At 38.0% G+C, this 23665-nt stretch overlaps 1 protein-coding gene across 2 annotated transcripts in view; it reads right to left on the bottom strand.

The window, feature by feature from the left end:
- TRPM6 (transient receptor potential cation channel subfamily M member 6) overlaps positions 1-23665 on the bottom strand; it is a 141010-nt gene that overhangs the window by 11477 nt on the left and 105868 nt on the right. For both annotated transcript variants that reach the window (XM_060100901.1, XM_060100902.1), the window contains exons 27-37: positions 23470-23582; positions 19576-19699; positions 16580-16671; positions 14960-15018; positions 13112-13137; positions 10212-10262; positions 8213-8278; positions 7533-7535; positions 5682-5965; positions 3720-3802; positions 2758-2963 (exon numbers count right to left, since the gene is read on the bottom strand). In XM_060100901.1, the coding sequence (XP_059956884.1) occupies positions 2758-2963; positions 3720-3802; positions 5682-5965; positions 7533-7535; positions 8213-8278; positions 10212-10262; positions 13112-13137; positions 14960-15018; positions 16580-16671; positions 19576-19699; positions 23470-23582 (1107 nt within the window). The remainder of the gene's footprint in view (positions 1-2757; positions 2964-3719; positions 3803-5681; positions 5966-7532; positions 7536-8212; positions 8279-10211; positions 10263-13111; positions 13138-14959; positions 15019-16579; positions 16672-19575; positions 19700-23469; positions 23583-23665) is intronic.

Genomic DNA, 23665 nt, shown 5'->3' on the forward strand with positions numbered 1-23665 from the left:
GTAGCTCCTGGGTTAATGACTGGCACTCCCTTGGAAGAAAGTAAAGAGAAGAAAAGAAGAAACTGAAAGAATAAACTGCCAGAGTGTTTCTCATTCCTTCTTTCCCTCAAAGCAATAGGGAGCCACAGCAAGCTGATCAGGGCTTCACTCTACAGAGGCCAAAGCTGGGATCTCCCTCAAGTATCACCAGGACCACACAGCTAAGAGTAGACTACCCACAACTGAAGATTAACTTCCATTTTAACAAGCCACACAGACTAATACTAACAACAATAACATTCACTGTGTCGGGAACTTGCTCAGTTTCAGCCCCTTAACAACACTCTGAGTTAAGCGCATAACATTATTGACATTATTACAAATGAGGGAAGTGGGACTCAAGGTGGTTGCCCCCTGGTCATGCAGCTAATTCAGGTGGAGTCAGGAGTCAGCCCCCAGGACCGTGATGACAGGGCCTCTCCTAACTGCAGCTAACTCATCTTTCAGTCTCCACTCCCTGCCACCCAGACAAAGCACATCATCTCTCCAAAGACTAAAAATACTAATCAATTAAACGTAAAACATAACTGAACTGAAAACTATTACGATATTTTAAGAATACATTATATTCTCCCATTTTTCCTTTCCAACCTGGTTTGGATTAAACATATTAATGCACATAAGCCTTTAACGGAGTGACTGACACAAAGTAACTATTTAGTAAATGTTAGCTAGTAGCAGTAGTAATATAACTGCTTGTAATTACTATTATAGGATTCACATTCTTCCATAAATTCAGGGCTAACCAATCAGCAAAACTCTCCGATAAGTATCTCAATTTCTTCATGTTCATTCTATGATGTCCACTCTTCCCTCCTTTGAAGGTCAATGTTTTGACATAGTTTATTTGGAGTGGTCTATTTCTGCAATTCACATAATTGCCCAGTAAAAAAATAAAATTAATTCCTTTTTCCCCCAAGACTATCAATGCAGTGTTTGTTCTGTTTAATGTCACTTTGGATTACTAAGAGACATAAAAATCCCCAAATATAAACATCATTAAACAAAAACACACTGAAGAGTCATCATTAATTCCTTAAAGTTTTTCTTTGTTTTTTTGTTTGTTTTTTACTTTTTAAACATCTCCACCCAAAACTCAAAGCACAGACACTCAAGTATAGATGAAAACAATCAACCTTTCCCCAACATGAGCTACAAAAGCAGCCTTGGGCATCAGTGTGCTGGGTTTACATGGATCATACTGTACTTGCTGGTTTAAAAGCTGAATCACCTTGACTGTTTTAACTTTGTTTATATTGCTTCCTAAAATATTGTGTTTGAGGGTTAGAAATATAATTCACACCTGTGAACAGCATAGATCTGAAAGGACAGAAGGACTTATGTATAGTTTGAGAAGTATATATGTATACATCCTTAAGCGTGTGACAGAAATTTCAATCAAAATGGGTTTGCAGTCTTAGTGTACATTGCTCACGATGTCCCAGGATTGCCTGTTCATCTCGACTGTCTCCATCCTCCAAGCCTGGCTTTCAGCACAGAATCCCGGGTGTGGAGAGATGGGAAAGTCAGAGAGGACAAGGAAAAGGCCCTATCATTTTAAATGAACCAGAACATGGTAATGCCCTATGGCTATGAAACTTATAGAGAAATAAAAGACAGAACAGTGAAAAGGAGAGAACATGGAGGGTCAAACCAGCTTAAGTCTGCACCTTGGCTTCCGCTGAAGCCACTGTGCAACCTTGGGCAAGTTATTTAAACTTTCTGGGCCTAAAGTCCCCACAATATCTACCTCAAGGTGCTGCTTCTGGGATTAAATGAGATAACTTCTATGAAAGTGCCTGGGCTAAATCCCTTATTTAAAACCAAAGCCCCAGTCAGTGAGCCCAGGGACTAAACTTTGATCTTAATACATATTTCGTTCTGTCCCTGCAAGGAAAGCCTGCTAGAGATACTCTGTTTCGTGCTGCAGGATTATAAATCACATGTGAGGTGTTGACAGTAGAAAGATGCATTGATCAAAGGCTTCCATTAAATAAGAGTGCACTAAGTTGCCTTTCACAGACTGAGTTTATACTTTTGTGAATTCTTATATCAAGGTACACAGCAAAGAGTACAAGCTAAACTATAAACTGCTAAAATACTGAGCTCAAAATCATGAAAAATGAGCAGAATTTAAACTTACCTGTGTGTATAAATGCATGCCTAAGTGTTACTGTGAACGTAAGTTCAAAGAAAAGCCATAAAACTGGAAAATTGGGTATAAAACTCATTCCCCATTTAGATTAACATTTTAGATAACTTTAAATTCTGGGCAGCTAATCATCTGCTTATATTTTTTCTCTTGATCTAGGTGAGAAACGGCACAGTAGGTGCTCATGATCATCATTGTACAATGTCTCTGAAATAAATGGTGCCACCTCCCTTCAAAGCTAGATGGGGCAACTCCATACATTACCCATCCTGGTTCTTGCATGATCTCTCGGGACACCTGTCTGGTTCCTCCCACTTAGAACAGTTCCACAAACAACAAATAAATTCAGAAGACAGATACCATCTCCTGTTTGGAAAAAAAAAAAAAAAAAAAAAGTACACACTGCCAAGGAATGTCTCCACTGAAAAGACCTTAACTATGGCTTTGAGTAAAGAAAGAGCTGGGGTCAAATGTAGGTGACAATGACATTGAGAAAGCAATCCCTGGTCATTGTTTCCTGAACTTTGCCTCATGCCTGTTGTATCAAATCCTCAGCTATCAATCACCTTGCAGATCTAAAACCAGCAGCTCTCCCCGAGTATACTCATAGGTCCAGTGAGAGAAAGCCAACATCAGCTCCTCCAAGGTGTTGCTGGGGGCAATTTCATCACCGTTGTTGTTGTTGTACTTCCGGAACTCCCCAGTCATATACTTCTCAATGGTCAACCACTGCTTGGCTGAATGGCAGTAGATTAAGAAAACTTCCAGGAACCTATGGCAAGGGAGGGTGGGAAGAGGCCATTGATTCCCCGAAAGGCAGCAAAGGTGGGACTTATATTACTAAACAGAGAGCACCAGGGGAGATGACCTAACTCTAGTCCCAGCAGCCTCAATGCACATGCCTTTGCCTTTCTACTGAAAGAATGGAATGCAAAGACTGGGAGTTTTCCCCACGTTTACCCACCTCCCTTCTTTCTGAGGAACTCTCTTATAAAGAGTACTGGATTCAACTTTTCTTGTCTTGCTCTATGAAGTTCCTTGTAAAAGAGACAGTAAAAGTTTACTGTAAGTCCTCAGCACCAAACTATGATCTGTCTTGCTAAATGAATACAAGTGCATGGAAACACTCAAGTGAAAGTAACAAGAGTTCACTCCTTTAAAGTTCCTAATTTCTGTAAGATAACAGAAGAAACTATGCTTAAAATAGAAGTGTTTTTCTACCATAATGTTTCTGGACATTAGTAACTACACCGGGATCTGCCTGCTTTCGTAATTGAGAGGTTAGTCATGGCCTCTGCTTGATCTTCTCTTTTCCACTCACATAAATTCAGCAATTTCAGCCAAAACATACCTAGGATGTCTAATTCTCTTTTTACTGTCTCCGAGAACTATGTAAGGAAGAAACCAAAGTTAAGGTCATGGGGAACTTCCCTGTGGGTCTGGTATTTCTCGTGACTAACAGGGGTGAGAAGAAATTGACAGAAATTCCTACATAAGATGAAGGGCCAGGGTGCCAATATTTCCTCACCTTGGAGTGTAGGGAATGGTTTGTGGTTTCACTTGGTTGAAGGTATAGATCAGTTTTTGAGCAGCTCTTTGTTGTTGAATTTCCTGCAAAATAGGGAAAATTGATAAAAATATTGGTTTACTATCAGATGCCTACTGATTAATGAACACAGAATTACTAGAGGCCTCCCAAGTGTGATTTTCAGCCTTATTCAGCTTCCACCACTACCCACTCTGAAAGCTAAAGCCAAAAATAACAATATACCACCACCTCCAAAAAAGAATAGGCTATCCTTTGGGTTGAAGCTAATGGCCTCCATCTAAAAAAAAACAGTACTGATGAACCTAGTGGCAGGGCAGGAATAAAGAGGCAGATGTAGAGAACGGACCTACGGACAAAGTGGGGGAAGGGTAAGCTGGGACAAGGTGAGAGAGTAGCATTGACATATATACACTACCAAACGTAAAATAGATAGCTAGTGGGAAGCAGCTGCATAGCACAGGGAGATCAGCTCGATGCTTTGTGATGACCTAGAGGGGTGGGATAGGGAGGGTGGGAGGGAGGGAGATGCAAGAGGGAGGAGATATGGGGATATATGTATATGTACAGCTGATTCACTTTGTTGTACAGCAGAAACTAACACAACATTGTAAAGCAATTATACTCCAATAAAGATATTTAAAAAATTAAAAAGGCATACTCAGAGAAGTGTCCTCTTTCCCCTATTTTTTCCATCTTAATCTCCTCTTCCCTCCTGCCTTCCACCTCCACACCCCTTTAGGCAATCTATTTCACTGCTTTCTGGTTTAACCTTCCTATGTTTCCTTTTGCGAGAGTAAGCAGATACATGTACGTATATTTTATTTTTTCCCTTTCTTTCTAAGTAGGTGTCTAGTTCCAGAAAAAAAAAGAAAAGTTTATTGGGATTTTTATTGGGATTATTTTAAATTGAAGTATAGTTGATGTACAACACTGAATTAGTTTCAGGTGTATATAACAAAGTGATTCAATTATACACATATATATTCTTTTTAATATTCTTTTCCATTATGGCTTATTATAGGATATTGAATATAATTCCCTGTGCTATACAGTAGAACTTTGTTTATCTATTTTATATATAGTAGTTTGTATCTGCTAATCTTTATTGGGATAATATTAAATTTATAAATTAACTTCAAGAGAACTTATATTTTGATGATGTTGAAACATCCTAATCAAGATTAAGGATTGTCTTTCTCTTTGTGCAAATTTAGTTTTATATCTTTCAGGAGTGATTCTTCCTCATATAGATTTTAAATATTTCACATCCCACTTATTTCTAAGCATTTTCAATTTCTTGCTATTGTAAACAGGGTTTTCTTTTCCAAAATATCTTCTACTAGTTATTATTTGCTTATATGAAAGTTATTAATTTTGGTGTGTTAATTTTATTAACCTTGCCACCTTGCTGATTTCTTTTATTGCTTGAGTTGTTTTTATCACTAGTTCTTCAGGCTTTCTATCATTACTATCATATCATCTGCAAACAGAGTTAGTTTTCATTCTTATTCTGTTCCAGTTTTTATACTTTTGCTTTCTCTTGTCTAATTGAGTTGGTTAATACCTCCAGTAATGTGCTGAATAGTGGTGGAGACGGTGGGCATTCTCACTTTGTTCTGACCTTGATGGGTGTGCCTCTATTTTCACATTAGGTAAAATATTGGCTTTATAGATGAATGTGCGTGAATATATACATACATATGTATATAAACATATACATATATATGTGTGTATATACATCAATATGCGTGTATATCTACCCTAATCATATCAATGGTATTTGACACTTCTTAATCAATGATCTGTGATATATGAATATTATACATAAAGGAAGTATTCACCAGAAAAAAAAAAAAAAAAGAAGATAATGGCCTTTGACCAGGATAGAGCCAGATCCCCTTTCTTTAATCTGTCCATCTGGGCTCTGGGTCTCTGACTTACCCTGAGGCAGAGATGAAGCACAGTACTCTCCTGGAAGATTTTGTGCCATGCCTGCACAACCTCAGAAAGAAAGGACTTCACAATGAAAACGTGCCCTGGCTTGAGGACGTCATCCTCAGACCAGGTACTAATGACTCTCATGGCTTTGCGGAGGCCACCATCCATCTCCTCTTGGGACAACACCTGGATCATTGCAGATCTCCCTCGCTGGGACCAAGAAGACATGCTTTTATCCAGATTCAAAGGGGAACTCTCCTCCAGCCTGTAGACAGTTACTTCTTCTCCTGTGGCAAAGAGAAGTGCAGGGGAGGGGTTCAATGAGATCCATGTCTGTGACATGAACGGCGTCCTAAATATCAACTCAGAATCAGTTCAGTTTCTTAAAGGATCAGAGGGGAATGGGAATTTCATCTGTTCAGAGGCAAGTACAGACATCTGGCCATGTTATAGTCCAGTAAAGAGGGAGGGGGAGAATGAACAAAGCATCAGATGTCACATAAATATTAAGTTGTTCTTATTATAAATTATAAATAGAAAAAATAAAATCAGAGTAGCAAGGCTATGCTTCTTTTGTTAAAGACAAGTACTTTTTTAAAAAAACATCTTTATTGGAATATAATTGCTTTACAATGGTGTGTTAGTTTCTGCTTTATAACAAAGTGAATCAGCTCTACATATACATATGTCCCCATATCTCCTCCCTCTTGCGTCTTCCTCCCACCCTCCCTATCCCACCCCTCTAGGTGGTCACAAACCACTGAGCTGATCTCCCTGTGCTATGCTGCTGCTTCCCACTAGCTATCTATTTTACGTTTGGTAGTGTATATATGTCCATGCCACTCTCTCGCTTTGTCACAGCTTACCCTTCTCCCTCCCCGTGTCCTCAAGTCCATTCTCTAGTAGGTCTGCATCTTTATTCCTGTCTTACCCCTAGGTTCTTCTGACCATTTTCTTTTTTTCTTTTCTTTTTTTTTTTAGATTCCATATGTATGTGTTAGCATACTTTTAAAGAGATAGTTTAACCCAGTTTAACCCTGTGTTTATTATCATCCCCCTTAGGAGCTGTTTTAGACTTTTTTTCCTAATTGCCCCTTCCCTGACATTGTAATACCAAAGATATACTGTTTATGTTTATGTAGTGTGTGTGTGTGTGTGTGTGTGTGTGTGTGTGTGTGTGTGTATGTGCTTTACACATAAAAATATGTTTTTGCTCTCTTGGGGGTGATATTACCCCACTGAGAATGTATGTTTTAACCCAGTTAAAGTTAAAACCAAAGTCATACCCCAGAGCCTTTCCCTCTTTCCTTTGTGCCTTTGGACAAGTTACTTAAAGCCTCACTTTCCTTATCAGTAAAATGGAAGTGAAAATAACATTCTCTTCACTGGGTTGTTGTAAAGATTAGATGTTAACCTGGCTAATGTGAAGTAGACCCTTGGAGACAAACCCAATCCCACTTCAAAGATTTTACACACAAATGTTCTTTAACTGCTCTACAGCTTCCACTTTTAGGCTGTTGAACAGGGAGCCATTCTTATTCAACCTAGACTCCACCTAATATATTGTGCAATGCTTCCTAACAAAAGTGACATATTCTATACAACTTCTGTTCAGCCTGTATTTAATTTTCTCCTTACACCTCAGCTTCAAATGGCTTTTCTTATAAACACTGTACTGGTTTACCAAGAAAAGAATCTATTCGCTCACTCTTGCATTTAATTGCTTACCAAAGAACATGTCTAGGTAATGCTTAGTAACATGTTTTGAAATATGTATTCTTGGTGCCAGATAAATGCCACTTTAGAGTTCTAATTACCTAGAGGATCTGAAACAGAGCTACCGAGTTGTAAAACCAGCTATGGAGCCAAGTGGAAGGAGAAGGCATTTGCATCGATGATCAGAAGCCACCTCATCTGTCCCCATGTGAAGGGTTTCAGGAGAAGCAAGATCTGGGACAGTGTGGCGACCCTTGTTATTTTGTCAATTGGCATGACAGAGAAATGCCGGTAGCCTTGGCTATTGCGAGCTTGTTTTTCCTTACTATTCCAGCCTTCAAAAATTACATTTGCTCTCTGAGTTAAGAGCAATTAGTTTACATGAAACAAAACAAACAAAAACAAAACAAACAAATAAAAAGCAATATACAAAGCGTTTCTCCTTAGATGTCTATTAGCTTCTACTGTATTGACGTTTAATGCTTTCTTCTGTATTTATTACGTATGGTTGGTTGGTTCTTTTCTTTTCTACTTACTTCCAGCCTTAAATCAGTGAATGCCAGGTGCAACGTTATTGCTTTTTCCCCAACTGCTGCTCATTATAGGTCCCATCCCCATAGTATATCAGATTTTGACTCTAGATACCAGCCGGGCAGTTAACAAGACTTTCCATTTTAGGAAATTAATATCACTAAACTGCAACCATGGGCAAAAGAAAATTTGCTGCTAAAATTATGCAAAATGGTTTCTCCTATGATTCACTCAGATGTTATGCCTTTGCCCTGGCACAACCTCAAGAAGGTAGAAATGGCACTCACCAAAGAGTTGGATTGGTGTAAATGGTATGGTCTGAGAAAGCCTCATTAAATTGTTCCTTTCAATGGCTGCAAACAAAAGCAGATTTACTAGTTTAAGTATGCATCAGTGGGCTGAATTTACAGAAAGCCTCCCCCACATCAATATACTCATATAATGCTAAAATATTTTATTTCAGAGACACTTTATTTTTTTCTTTTATCAAAAATATTATCTATAGGACTTCCCTGGAAGTCCAGTGGTTAAGACTTTGCCTCCCAATGCAGGGGGTGCAGGTTCAATCCCTAGTCGGGGAACTAAGATCCCACATGCCTCGGGGCCAAAAAGCCAAAACATAAAACAGAAGCAATATTGTAACAAATTCAAAAAAGACTTTAAAAATAGTCCACATCAAAAACAAAAAAAAATCTTGGGGCTTCCCTGGTGGCGCAGTGGTTGAGAATCCGCCTGCCAAACAATGCGGGGGACACGGGTTCGAGCCCTGGTCTGGGAAGATCCCACACGCCGCAGAGCAACTAGGCCCGTGAGCCACAACTACTGATCCTGTGCATCTGGAGCCTGTGCTCCGCAACCGGAGAGGCCTGTGGGCTGCACTAGAGAAAGCCCTCACACAGAAACGAAGACCCAACACAACCAAAAATAAATAATTTTTTTTAAAAATCTTTAAAAAAATATTATCTATAATACAGTATTTAAAATAAACTATGCCTTAAACAGGAAGGATATCCCAGTCTTAGGAATAGATTATATGAGATTATATAATATGTTCTGAAGTAGCGCTATTACCTCCACTCTCCTGAATACCAAATACCACACTAATCCATTCAGATGTGGAACTTGCTTTTAAAGAGCATTTTAATCTGTGGTCTTTCTGGTTTTTCTTTTCCAGATCAAATCTAATGCACAGCGGACTGTGGGGACATCTACTGTTGATTTTGCAGAGTTCATCTTCTTTTCCCAGAGAGAGCTAAAGACCAGCTTTAATTAGAAGCAAGTGGTCTGCATTTTCCTGTTAAGAGCTGTATCTTAACAAATCAGAGTCGATGTGAGTTACAGTGTTCCTCACCAGATACTTTCTTCAGTTGACAGCTGGAGTCAAAATAACGGATTACTGCTGAGCTGAAAGACCCAGTTACAAGAGCCTGGAATGTGGAGTCTGAAATCCACAGAAACACTATTCACTACAGAGGAGAATTCAGGATAAGGTAGCCTATTACTGGACCCTGAGCACATGACCTTGATATAATAATAACGAAAATTATCACACCAATACATTTGTACTCTTGTACTGAGCTTCAGATTATATAAAAAGCTTGCTCATGTATTATCTAATCCAATACTGACAGCAACGATGCCCAAAAGACCACCCAATGGCACGAGTCCAGTTGGTTGTTATACTGCTTTGCATTTCAAAGTGTTTCCCTCTTTATTCTCAACTAGCCCTTTGGCAGATTTTTCCTCAGGAAGGGCAAGTACAATTATTCCCACTTTGAAAGAAAGACAACTGAATCACTGTGAAGTGATGTTGCTTAAGAGAGTCAAGACCCTTGACATCTTGTTTAATAACATCCCTTAAGGTGTCTTTGTTGAATTTACCCTGTGGGGTTGGCATTCACTCAGTGGTTACCCTCACTGAGGGCCCAGTGAGGGTGCAAAATCCTTCCTCAGAGGACTAGCCTCAGGCCTGTCTCCTCCCCAGTCCAAAATGCAAAGATCTCTGGCTTTTGAAGTCGTAAGGAATTTTCAGATCTCACGGTCATCTTTCCTCTTTACAATTTGCAACTTACCAATACACACATTTTTTTTTTAAATCCAAATTCTCTTAAATCCTAAAAACTTGTTTTCCCAAGTTAAGAAATCTGAATGTTCTCTCATCAGAGTAAACAACAACTTTTCAAGTTGGAGCCATATCAACACCACAAATTCACCAGTGTTTGTTTCCAAATGCAGAATCACAGACGTTTAGCTCCGTTGACATGTCTATGTACACAGGCATCCTACCTGAATAATGATGGTGAGACTCTTGAGGGCTTTTTAAGGAGGTTGAGATTTCTGAAATTACAGAGAAGACTGGCATTTTAATTACCTGGCTGGAGATAAATACATGCTTATGAATATATTGCCTTCAAAGTTATTATTGAACGGGTTAATCAGAATGGCTTCTCGGTTTTCGAAAAAGACTGCCTAATATTCTTTAACCACATTATTGTGCATGGTATCCTGACAGCTTCCAATCATCAATGCAATGTCTCCAAACATATTTATATAGGGAATTGAAGAAAGACAGGTAATATTAGCCTCAAAGATGTATTTCCTTTGAACCAATTACACCTCTGTGTTGCAGAAGGCACTCGGCTGCCCATCACATTGCACGACATCCCAGAAGCACAATTCTCTGAGCTCCCTACCAAGATGCAGTACCCACATAAAGACATTATTAATACCAAGTTATTAGCACACTACTTCACTGACTTAAAATGACAACAAAATGATGAAAACACATTAAGAGGAATATAAGAGAAACAAAGAAGGAGGCAGAGAATGTGACAGCAAGGGATTTGTTTGGTTACAGACGGACTGTGTGTTGGGAACACCTCTTGCAAGTTTAACTGGTTCTCTTCTACCTGCTCAAGTCCTAAATTACAAGGCTCAAGAGAAATCCTTTGCAACAGTTTTGCCATTTCATAAAATCAAAATTAAAGTCGAGAACTTTAGTCTCATGGTGGGAACTACTTTATACCTTGTAGAAGAAGCAGCATCATGAGCCCAATTTCACAGATGTCTCTGGCTTCTTGTTGCTGGATAAGGAAGGGAAGAAACTCCCTCCCTTTGGGGGTGCTGGATAAAAGGTAAGATCATCAAAAAAGACTGTTCCGGGCTTCCCTGGTGGCGCAGTGGTTGAGAGTCTGCCTGCCGATGCAGGGGACGCGGATTCGTGCCCTGGTCCGGAAGGATACCACATGCCACAGAGCGGCTGGGCCCGTGAGCCATGGCTGCTGGGCCTGCACGTCCAGAGCCTGTGCTCCGCAACGGGAGAGGCCACAACAGTGAGAGGCCCGCGTACCGCAAAAAAAAAAAAAAAAAAAAAAAGACTGTTCCTTTCTAAGTTCGATTCAATAATTTAAAAAAAAAAAAAAGTATTTAGCTCCCACTAAGGGTCGTGCTAGGCATGAGAGATGTGAATAAAATGTGGCTCCCACCTTAGAGAAAAGCAAATATGAAATACATGTAAACTATAATCACAATACAGTTTGCTAAATAATATAATAGAGGTGTAAATAGAGGCTTAGGGAACCTTCATAGACAAACAATGTGAAATAGAGTATGGGCATCTGAGTCTGACAAAACTGAGTTTCAATCCTGGCTGTGAGATCTTGTTCACATTCATTCAGCATATACTTACTGACCTACTATGTGCCAGGTATTAGTCTATCCTCGAGAGAAAGAGCAGTAATGAAAACAGATAAAGCCTACATTGTAGGAAAGGGAAATAGGAAATAAATAAGTAAGTATATAATATTAGAGTATATTACATATATATTGAGAGAGTTAGGAAGCGTGGGAGACAGGGAGATTACTATTCTATATTATATAGGTTGGTTAGGAAAGACCTCTCTGATAAGGTGAAATGTGAGCAAAGACCCGAAGGAAGAGAGGGGGTGAGTCATATGGATAAATGAAGAGTATTCCAGGCAGAAGTAATGGCAAGTGCAAACATCCTGAGGCAGGACCATACTTGCTGTGTTAAGGAGGAAAGAGTGGCCAGAGTGGACTGTGCTGAGAGCAAAGGAGAGGGGAGAGTTGAAGGGTGGGGGAGCAGATCAGCAGAGCCTTGTAGATGGTGTTTGGACTTTGCTTTTACAGAATGAGCTGGAACACCATTTGAACAGAAGAGTGACTCAATATGACTTTGAGTTTAAAAGTGTTATTCCAGCTGCTCTCTGGAAATAGAGAGACGGTTTGGAGGCCATCCTGTAATGCAGGGAAGAGGTGAAAAGTGATATGTGGGGGTAGCAAAGTGATCAGCTTCTCAATATATTTTGAGAGACTTACTGATGGGTTGGCTGTGGGCATGTGAGAAAATGGGAGTCAAGTATGATTGCAAGACTGGCCTCAGCAACGGGAAGGATAAAGTTGTCATTTCTTGAGATGGCAGAGAAGGGAGGTGGAACATTTTGTTCCACATTTGAAGATGCCTTCTAGATACCATGTGGAGAGGGTAATAGGTAGGTGGTCACATTCTTCATGGAAGAAATATTGCATAAAAGGGCTCATTCATGAGCCTGGAAATTTGGACTGGGGCCAGACTCTCAAGAGCATTGAGAAAGAGTAAGGGGTTTGCAGCCCATACTATAGGTAATGGGAAGGCACTGAAGGTTTCACATAAGTGATGAAGGTGCCCAGTCTGTATCGAGGGGTCAGGAAGATGGAAAGGTACAGGTTGTGATGAAATTTGAAAGTAGCTAATGAGAGTGGCTTCACCAGGGAGGTGTCTCACCAAAGTACGCTTGGTCCTACTTAGCCACTTGGGGCATGGAGTTCCACTGAAGACATATCGGAAAGGAAATCCACATACAATCTTATGAATGGTTCTTAAATAACAATGTGTTAAACGATGACAGTAAGAATTGTTGAACAGTCTAAATGAGCTCAGTGGCTATACCCTCACTCACAGAGACAACTAGAAAATCACAGTCAAAAACAGGTAACAAAAATTTTTAAACCAGACATCACTCCTGATTTATCTGGAGAAAGACATTCAACTTTCTACTTTTCTACCGAACTTGCTACTTTGTAAACAAAAATCATAAATAGGATTTCAAGAACTATAAAAGTCTGAGACAGCAGGAGAGTAAACCCCACCACTGATAAGATGAAAAAATAAAAATATAAAAACTTACTGTTAACTCCATTTGAACTTCTCAACCTGTTTGAAAAATTAAAGTTGTTTAGATAATGCTTCAAAATTTTCAGTGATCAAAGAAAGGAAAAGTGTGTGAAATAGTAATAATACAGTCTATAAGTATATATGTATATACATGTGTATATATTACTTTGAAGGAAGGGTATTAGTTACATTTGACCCCTACCTTTAGAGAAACGGTTTACAACCCTACAATTGTTTTCATAGAAGAATGAGCACCAGATATACATGTAATTGATTTACTGAGTAGGCCCTAAGCTAACTGAAAAGCAGTTGTTGGTTTTGTTTTTAATTAGTTATGTGATCACACAACATATATAAGATTTAACTGTGCTTGTGTTGTTCTGGATCAATTAAACTAAAGGCTTCCTGAACTATGCAAAGCAGATGCCTACAAAAGAGTCTGTGAATATCTCTGGACAAGCCAACAAATCAGTTTCATTAGCCCACATGGCCCCTAAATGTTCACAGGCTGAAATTAGCTCTCTTTAAATTGTTACATGCCCTGCTCAAGTGCACAAGTGGCCATAGTCAAGTCGGAATAAATACATTCAAAGAATATCTCCAGTATTTAAGGTCCTTGGGGAAGCAAGTACAATTACAATTATTGTTTAATTTCATGCTGCAATAACCCACTACTCTGCATGAGCACAAACTACTGAACCTTTGGGAGAAGAAATTCATGTGCACATTAAGGCTAGAGGCAGGCTTACACAGAGAGACCTTGAGAGCTCCAGAGAAAAGGCCATCTCAAACAGAGCTGACTGCAAACTGACTGCCATATTCCACCTGCCTGGCATCAACGGGCCCTTTGTAGAGTACAGATGCTTTTGAATTCTGCTCCTATAACTCTAAGAATGGTTAATTTGATGATGTAACTGGAAAAGTCCATAAAACACTACAAACAGAAAAATCTTTGCTTGGTTGGTTTTCAAGTTTTCTCTGAATAAATAAAAGTCTAGGAGGAACCTCAAGTCTATAAAAAGGTGAGTTCTCTATCTCCTCTCTCTAGCCCTGTCTTCCTTTCTCTCTGTCTCAATCCTTCTCAACTTGTTACTGCTTTGACAAACACTTAGGATGTTAAGGAGAAACCAAAAAGATCCATCTTATAAACTAAAAGGAAAATTTTGAAAAAAAACCTAAAAAAATTATTTAGTTTTCATTCTAAGTCTTTTTATTTTTAGTCAAGACAAATTTATTCCTACTTTTTAATGCAAATTTCACTCTTATCTATCAGAAAATATATGATACTCATTATTTCATGTGTGCTTTTTCGACACTAAAAAGACAAATGGTTAGGGACTTCCCTGGTGGTGCAGTGGTTAAGAATCCTCCTGCCAATGCAGGGGACACAGGCTCGAGCCCAGGTCCGGGAAGATCCCACAGGCCACGGAGCAACTAAGCCAGTGCGCCACAACTACTGAAGCCCGTGAGCCTAGAGCCTGTGCTCCGCAACAAGAGAAGCCACCGCAATGAGAAGCCCGTGAACCACAACGAAGATTAGCCCCCGCTCGCTGCAACTAGGGAAAGCCCGCATGCAGCCAAAAATAAAATTAAATTAAAAAAAAAAGACAAATGGTTAATTTGCTACAGTAGTACATGTACCATTATATTCTTAAAAGGCACTAAGGTGAGATCTTGTTGCCAGAAACAGGAAAACTAGGAGAATGAATAATTTTCATTCTTGCTAACACAAGAAAAATACTGTCATTGGACACACACTTTTTTTTTCTCCTTTTCTTACCCAATTAAACCTTTATTCCCAATCCAGTTAAAAAAAAAAAAAGCCAAAGATGCTTAAAGACAGACATTTAGAAATACTCACTGAGAGTTCCTATTGACCTTGGTGCTCCTTGAATTCCACAAAGAGTTTTTGCTTAGATCCTGGGCAGAAGGGAAAGGTCATTACATGTTCACCCAACTCTCTCCCACCCCAAGCTTCCAGTAATACATTTGCAGAACACACTCCTTGGAGGGTATAGTTCTTTTTTTCCCTTCCTCTAGGCTCAATATTTCTCTTACTAAACATGCAAGACTCAAGCTAGAAAGCTGCATAATCTTAGCACAATATATGAGTAACTCAATGTGGTGACTGACCTTAACAGAAAGAATTACTTTTATGGGGACATCAAAGAGAAAATGTAATACATAACGGTTTTTACAAAAATGAGAGTGAACATATAACATCAGTTAATGACATGAAAGAAGAAAAGAAGGTCAAAGTTGACAGGAAACACTGACCATTACATTATTATATCCTATCATCAGATTATTGTTTCAGTTGATGATTATTTAGAATGTCACCTTGAATATATCTCATTCTATTTCTATACTCCAAGCATTACTCTAGGCATTTTCATCGGTGTTATTTCTGTTATCCACTATCAGTCTCGTAAGGATGGCATTAACCCCATTTTAGAGATACAGGTAATGAAGCTCACAGGTTAATTGATGTATATAGCTTTGAAACCTAGGAAGTGACAGACCCAGGATTTGACAGGGCAGACAGGTCCCTGCCTCCAATTACCTTCAAGTAGTCTTATATTTTACTTTCACAGATTGCATTCCTACAAGAACATCTGAGGTTGTTAGTATACATTCATATAGTTTCCAAGGTCATAGAGGTAATATTCAAACCAAGACCAAGATTAGATTTTGGGGGCTAGTCTAACTAGACCACACTTCCCTCATGGTGGATGGCAATAAAACAGGCACATATTTGCAAATGGTAAGAAAAACAGACTGCAAAATCAGTGGTAGAGAAACACTGGAAGTCCTTTACCCTGCAATGTCCAAATCCCTTCCAACACATCTGCAAAGATGTTTGCTTTGCCTGTTTAATTAACCACACTAAGTGAGGCACTTACAACTTCAAGAAATAAACCATTCCATCCTTGGAAAGCTCCAACTGCTAAAAATTCCTTCTCAAATCAGGCTGAAATCTGTCTCCCAGTAGAGTCTATATGTTGATGTTAGCTCTACCTCTTAAAAGTGTATTGAGGGCCTCCCTGGTGGCGCAAGTGGTTGAGAGTCCGCCTGCCGATGCAGGGGATACGGGTTCGTGCCCCGGTCTGGGAGGATCCCATATGCCGCGGAGCGGCTGGGCCCGTGAGCCATGGCCGCTGAGCCTGCGCGTCCGGAGCCTGCGCGTCCGGAGCCTGTGCTCCGCAACGGGGGAGGCCACAACAGTGAGAGGCCCGCATACCGCAAAAAAAAAAAAAAAAAAGTGTATTGAAAATATCTTATTTTTCTTCCACATGGCAACTTTTATATATGCAAAAACAGTTTCAAAAATTCCTAAATTCTTTCTATTTCATGATAAAAATACCCAAGATAAATCACTGGGTGGATAAATTGCATAAAGGCGAACAACAAGGAAAGAATAAAGTGGGGGGACAAAGGGTGAGAAACTGAGCTTTTAAAATATCAAATAAAATGTTTTTACCTCTTGAGACTGCCTTACATAATCACTGACTTGTACAGAATGCCGTTCAGTTTCTCTACTTTTCATTTTCTGATATATGTAAGATTCTAGACCTTGTTAAAAGGAAGGAAAAAAAATAGAGAATACGTGAAAATATGTTACACTTGAATCACAGTTCCAAATAAAAGATCTGAACACCATGCATTCATCCAAATTGGAATATAGGGTTTTCTTTCTCTTTTTAGCAAGTTTTACCAAGATTCCTTTGTCCTTTTTGAGCTTTACTCAAGTGGCTGAAAGCTATATACCCTATTTCTATTCTTCAATAGTTACCTTTACATTTATAACAATTTATACTTCTCTATCAAAGAATTAAGTTATCCATAACCTGCTCTCCTATTAAACACCTTTAGTAATTTTTGCACACTTACCTTCCCCTGCACCCTATCATCCATGCTTTATTTAAAAATACATGAAATTTGAGGTCCAAATTGTTAGGAATTCTTCCTTAACAACTGCATCAGGCATTACAGTAGGCTACTTAAAAAAGAAAACAAAAACAAAAGAAAGATAGAAAAGAATGCCAGCCAATAGTTTAAATTTTTATCCTTTTCTTTAAAAAATCTTGACAATCATTACTGTTATTATTTTTTATACTTGGTACTTACAGAGTCACTGGCATATAGCAGGTGCCCAATAATAATTTAATAAATATTTGGTTGGATTAATTCTGAGAATAATACTTATTAAGAGTCCCTGGCTAAGGACATGGAAGCAACCTAAATGTCCATCAGCAGATGAATGGATAAAGAAGATGTGGCACACATATACAATGGAATATTACTCCACCATAAAAAGGAACGAAACTGACACTAACGCATATATATGGAATCTAAAAAAATGGTACTGATGAACCTAGTGGCAGGGCAGGAATAAAGATGCAGATGTAGAGAACAGACTTGAGGACACAGCAGGGGAAGGGGAAGCTGGGATGAAGTGAGAGAGTAGCATTGACATATGTACACTACCAAATGTAAAATGGATGGCTAGTGGGAAGCTGCTGAATAGCACAGGCAGATCAACTGGATACTTTGTGACTACCTAGAGGGGTGGGATAGGGAGGATGGGAGAGAGGCTCAAAAGGGAGGGGATATGGGGATATATGTATATAGCTGATTCACTTTGTTGTACAGCAGAAACTAACACAACATTGTAAAGCAATTATACTCCAATAAAAATGTGGAAAAAAAAGTTCCTGGCTAAATGTAGGAAATAACCATTTATTTTTTTTCCTACTGTTTTATGCTAAAAAAAAAATATACAGGAAATGCAAAAAAGCTACTGGAAAAGAAAAATCAAAAAATTTCATGTATGATATTTTTTGTAACATCATAAAATTATGATAAATATGATTTCAATGATAGCACAGTATTATAATTAAAATTAAACAAACTATGCTTTCCTTTTTTTTTTTAATTCTTTCCTTTTCATAGTTGATTTCCTCAGAACTTTACTTTTTGTCTTTAGAAAGATCTACCTGACAGGGCACCTCCCCACCCTCAAAATTTTATTTTTTTTAAATTCTTTTTTAATTAATTCTTAACTCAGACAAGTTTTTAAAAACTAAAATTCTCAACCCAGGATGTGGTTCAAGTTGATTAGCCAGGCGCCTGGAGTCAGCCTAACTCCCTAAATCTTCTCTTCCTTTCTGATCATCAGATTTACATGAGATTCTTTGCCAGAACCCTCCTGCCACACCCATCTTTCTCAGTTTGAAATTTTTTGGAAAGAACTTAAATAATTTGGGGGATGGGAGGGTGAGAGAGATGAGTGAAGATGGTCAAAAGGTACAAACTCCAGCTATAAAATAAATAAATACCTGGGGAGGTAATGTACAGCATGGTGACTGCAGTTAACAATACTGTATTGTATATTTGAAAGTTGCTAAGACAATAGATCTTAAAAGTTCTCATCACAAGAAAAAATAATTGTTAACTATGTGATGGATGTTAACTTATTGTGGTAATCATTTTCAACATATACATATATCAAACCATTATGTTGTACACCTAAAAATAATACAATATTATATCAATCATATCTTTTATATATTTTTATAAAACATAAATAATGGAAAAATGACGCCAAGAGCAACTGCCCCTCCTTCAGTTGTGACAACGAAAAATGTCTTACGATGTCTTCAGACATTGTTGGTTGGGGAGGGGGAATCACCCCTTGGTTGAAAACCAGTGACCATAGAGCAAACAAAGTTTTAAAGAAGCATAGTAACATAGATTTCAATACAATATATATTTGTACCTTAAGTTTAGTATTTCAAATAATTTTAAATATTTATGACTCCTTAATCACATAGTCCCCTCTGTTTAAAAATGAGTAAAGTTCTCTTATTATCAAATGCAAGAAGTTCAATGTTCAGTGCATTACTCTCAATTCATAATCTGCCCTCATATATCCAGGCTTATTTCACATTCTATGCCTAGCTCACAGTCTTCGTTCTAGCTCATTGATCTGTCTTCTATCCTCTACAAACATCATTATGATTAAGCTTAAGGGATATTTGCCAATGGAACAAACACTATATGTAAGCAGTAGTAAATAACCAACTACAACTCAATCCACTGAATTCTGTGTAAAGGCTCATATCAATGTCACTTGACCTTTAAAGAATTTGTAAAATTAGACAACCCCACCCATAAATCAGACTAAATGAATACTCTCTAATCCAGATTCAACAGCTCTGAATACGAGATTATCTAAATTTTAATTAATTTTAATTTTTCTTTTCTAAATTCTGAAAACGATTCCATTAAACAAGTGGAAATTGCATCCCTTTCATAAAAACTAAAAGCAGAAAAGAGCTATTTTCCTAAGAGAGTGTGGTTATTCTCTCATCTCCCACTTGAAAGAACAGGAGGGACCACCACTGGTCTAAAGATCATACCCTGAGAAAACACTACCAGAATTTTTGGGATTCAAGAGTGTAGACTGTTACATACTTATCTGACTAAATTTGGACACCGGAATCCAGTTCTTGCTGCAATTCTGTTCTTCTGAGATCTTATTTTCTCCTGGCTCTGGGTTCAGTTGGTCACTTTGAGAGCAGGTGTTGACTGTTATGACCTGGAGAGAAAAACACTCATTGGAACACAGTGACATTAATCTGAATACGTTTTGAATCACATTAATAGAGGTACTATGTTGAAGAGGAGTGGTTGTTAACATTGGCTGCACATTAAAATCACCTTGAAGCTTTGAACTTCCATCACTCGTGCTGGCAGGACCCAAGCATCCATGTGACTTTTCTATCTGCAGTCATGATTGAGAACCAGGGTGGGGAGCAGTTCTTAAACTTGAGTGTGCATCAGAATCACCCAGGACTGTGTTAAACCACAGATCACTGAGTTCCACCCTCAGGATCTGTGATTCAGTAGGTTTGGGGCAGAGGGAGAATTTGTATGTCTAGTATGTTTCCAGGTGGTGCTAAAGTTGATGGGAGACCACAGTTTGAGAACTACTGGTAGAGAGCAAAACAACAAAAACGTAAGGGTTGGATCCAAAAGAACTTGTTAGAATTCTAGTTCTGTCACTTAGAAGCTATATGAACTGGGCAAATCATGTAATGTCTATGAGCTCCATTCCCTTCATCCTTAAAATAATAGATAGCCAATAATAGTGGCTGCCTTATGTCCTTCCCAGGGGCAGAGAAGAAATGAGATAAATTGACAAACTATAGGACAACAACCAAATGCAAGTTATTAGTACTTGAGCTCAGTTATTTCTAGTTTAACTCTGGCCATTTTAACTATTTCTAAAATAACTCTATTTAAATTCATATTTTATGGGGTCCCAGCAATTCGTGGCATTTTCCCTGAAAGAAGAGTCTTTATCAAAGCTAAGTCTCTCCTCCAAAAGGTGATTTTACATAATTGATTCAATATTTATCTTTTTGCTTCTGCTTCTCATTCTAAAGAGAGTTGAGGTGCTTTGAAAAATGCACACATGTTATTATATGTAAAAATACATGTAGAACAGATAAATGAAGCAGGGCATTAAGATCATGAAAAGTGAAGTCCTGCAGAATTGTCAACTCAGATCTAAGGCTTCCTAACAATAAACAAAAAGATTTACTGAATGCAAATGAAAACATAACATATCAGAATTTGTAGGATATAGCTAGAACAACGATCAGAAGGAATTTTATAGCATTAAATGCCTATACTAGAAAAGAAGGAAGTCTCAAATCAACAACCAAGGCTTCTACCTTAACAAACTAGCAAAAACAAAAACAAAAACAAAAAAGGAGCTAATTAAACCCAAAGTAAACAGAACAAAGGAAATAATAAGGAGCAGAAATCAATGAAATAGAATTCAAAGAAAAATCAATGAACCAAGAGCTGGTTCTGTGAAAAGATCAGTAAAGCAGATAAACCTGTAGCCAGACTAATCATAAAACAAAAAGAGAAAACACAAATATAAAATATTAGGAAAGAGAGAAGTGAGAAGTGATGTCACTACAGATCTCGCAGACAATAAAAGGATAATAAGATAATATTATAAAAACTTTATGCCAATAAATTTAAAAACTTAAATGGACAGGTTCCTCAAAAGACACAAAGCACACTCAAGAAGAATCACATAAACTGAATAGCCCTATATCTATTACAGAAATTGAATCTGTAGTTAAAACTTTCCCACAAAGATGGTTTCACTGTTGATTCTACCAAATAAGTAAGATTTAAATAATGTCTATTCAAACTCACCCAGAAAAATGAAGAAGAAACACTTCCCAACTCAGTCAATAAGCCCAGCATCACCCTGATACCAAAACCAGACAAAGATATTACAAGGAGAGAGATCTAAAGATAAATATTTTTCAAGAAAAGAGATGCAAAAAAATTGTATCAAGATGTTAGCAAAATGAATACAGCATCTGAAAAAGATAATACATCATGACCAGTTGTGGTTCATCCCAGCAAGGCTGATTTAATATTCTAAACATTATTTCTAACATTATAAAATTAATTAATATAATTCATCATATTAACATAATAAAAATGAAAAACCATCTGACCATATAGGTTAACACAGAAAAAGCATTTGACAAATGTCAATATCTATTAATAATAAAAATTCTCAGAAGAGTAAGAATAGAAGACAAATTCTTCAACCTGATAAAGGGCATCCACATAAAAACCCTACAGCTAACATCATACTTACTGCTAAAAGACTAAATACTTTCCGCCTAAAGAGAAGAAACAAGGAAAGGCTACCTGTTTTCACCACTTCTATTCAGTATTGTACTAGAGGTACTAGCCAATGTAACTGGGCAAGAAAAAGGAATAAAATACATCCAGATTTGAAAGGAAAAAGTAATAGTATTTTCATTTGTAGATAACATGATCATTTATATAGAACATTCTAAAGAAGTAACAAAAAAACCCTACTCAAACAAATAAGTAAGTTTAGCAAGGTTGTAGGATACAAAATCAATATTTTAAAAATTATATTTCTATATACCACCAACAAATAATCAGAACTTAACCTAAATATAGACCTAAATATAAAATTCCTAGGAGAAAACGTAAGAGAAACTCTTAGTGATCTTGGGTTTGGCAAAATTTCTTAAATATGATATGAAAAGCATAGTCATGAAAGAAAAAAATCAAATATTGGACTTCATCAAAATAAAAGTGTCCTATGTTTCCAAGGACATTTATGAAAAATAAAAGGCAAGCCACCAACTGAGAGGAAATATTTGTAAAACATATATCCAACAACGGGCTTATATCTAGAATAAGAAAAAAAAAAAAAAACTCTTGCAACCTAACGACAAACAACCCAATTTTATTTATTTGTTTGTTTGTTTGTTTGTTTGTTTATGGCTGTGTTGGGTCTTTGTTGCTGTGCATGGGCTTTCTCTAGTTGCGAGTGGGGGCTACTCTTCATTGCAGTGCACAGGCTTCTCACTGTGTTGGTTTCCTGTTGCAGAGCACAGGCTCTAGGCACACAGGCTTCAGTAGTTGCAGCACATGGACTCAGTAGTTGCAGCACATGGGCCCTAGAGCTCATGGCCTTCAGTAGTTGCAGTGCATGGGTTCTAGAGCTCGCAGGCTTCAGTAGTTGTGGTGTGCAGGCTCAGTAGTTGTGGCTCGTGGGCTCTAGAGCGCAAGCTCAGTAGTTGTAGTGCACGGGCTTAGCTGCTCCACAGCATGTAGGATCTTCCTGGACCACGGATCGCACCCGTGTCCCCTGCATTGCCAGGTGGATTCTTAACCACTGCACCACCAGGGAAGTCCCACAACCCAATTTTTTAAATGAACAAAAGATTTGAATTGATATTTCACCAAAAAAGATACACAGATGGAAAATAAGCACATGAAAAGATACCTAGCAGCACTAGTCACTACGGAAATGCAAACGAAACAACTGTGAGATACCACTACACACCCATAATATGCTAAAATTAAAAAGACTGAGCATACTAAGGATTGGTGAGGATGTGGACCACTGGAACTCTCAAACTACTACTCATAAGCTGGTGGGGATGTATGTTTCTTCTAAAATTAAACAAATACTTACTATAAGACTCTAGCATTCCATTCTTAAATATTTACCAAAGAGAAATTAAAATGTATGTCCACACAAAGACTTGTACACAAATGTTCATAACAGCTTTGTTTGGAATAGCCCAAAACTGAAAATAACACAAATGTCCTTCAACATATGAGTTGACAAATGAATTGTGGCAAATCCACTTTGCTGACTCTTAAATTTGCATCTTGATTCCTTCCAGGACAATGCTATTTTGTGTACGTGGCACTTTAGAATAGAGAAAAACCAAGCTAGGTTAGTATACCACCTCAATTGCCAAAAACACAAAAGACACTTACTGGCACCTGTAGTCCTTGTGTTTTCTTCTTTTTCTTTGACAATTTCCTATCCTTGGTTAGCATTTTTGCTTTGATCCATTTTGACTGTCCTATCTCTGAGGATTTTGAAAGATCTGTAAGGGAAATGATTTACATGAGAAAGTGTAAGATGGTAGGCGGAACCATTTTGTTTCACAGAAAGGACTGACAGAATGGG

This window comes from Mesoplodon densirostris, chromosome 6 (assembly GCF_025265405.1).
Source record: "Mesoplodon densirostris isolate mMesDen1 chromosome 6, mMesDen1 primary haplotype, whole genome shotgun sequence".
In the NCBI taxonomy this organism is placed as follows: domain Eukaryota; kingdom Metazoa; phylum Chordata; class Mammalia; order Artiodactyla; family Ziphiidae; genus Mesoplodon; species Mesoplodon densirostris.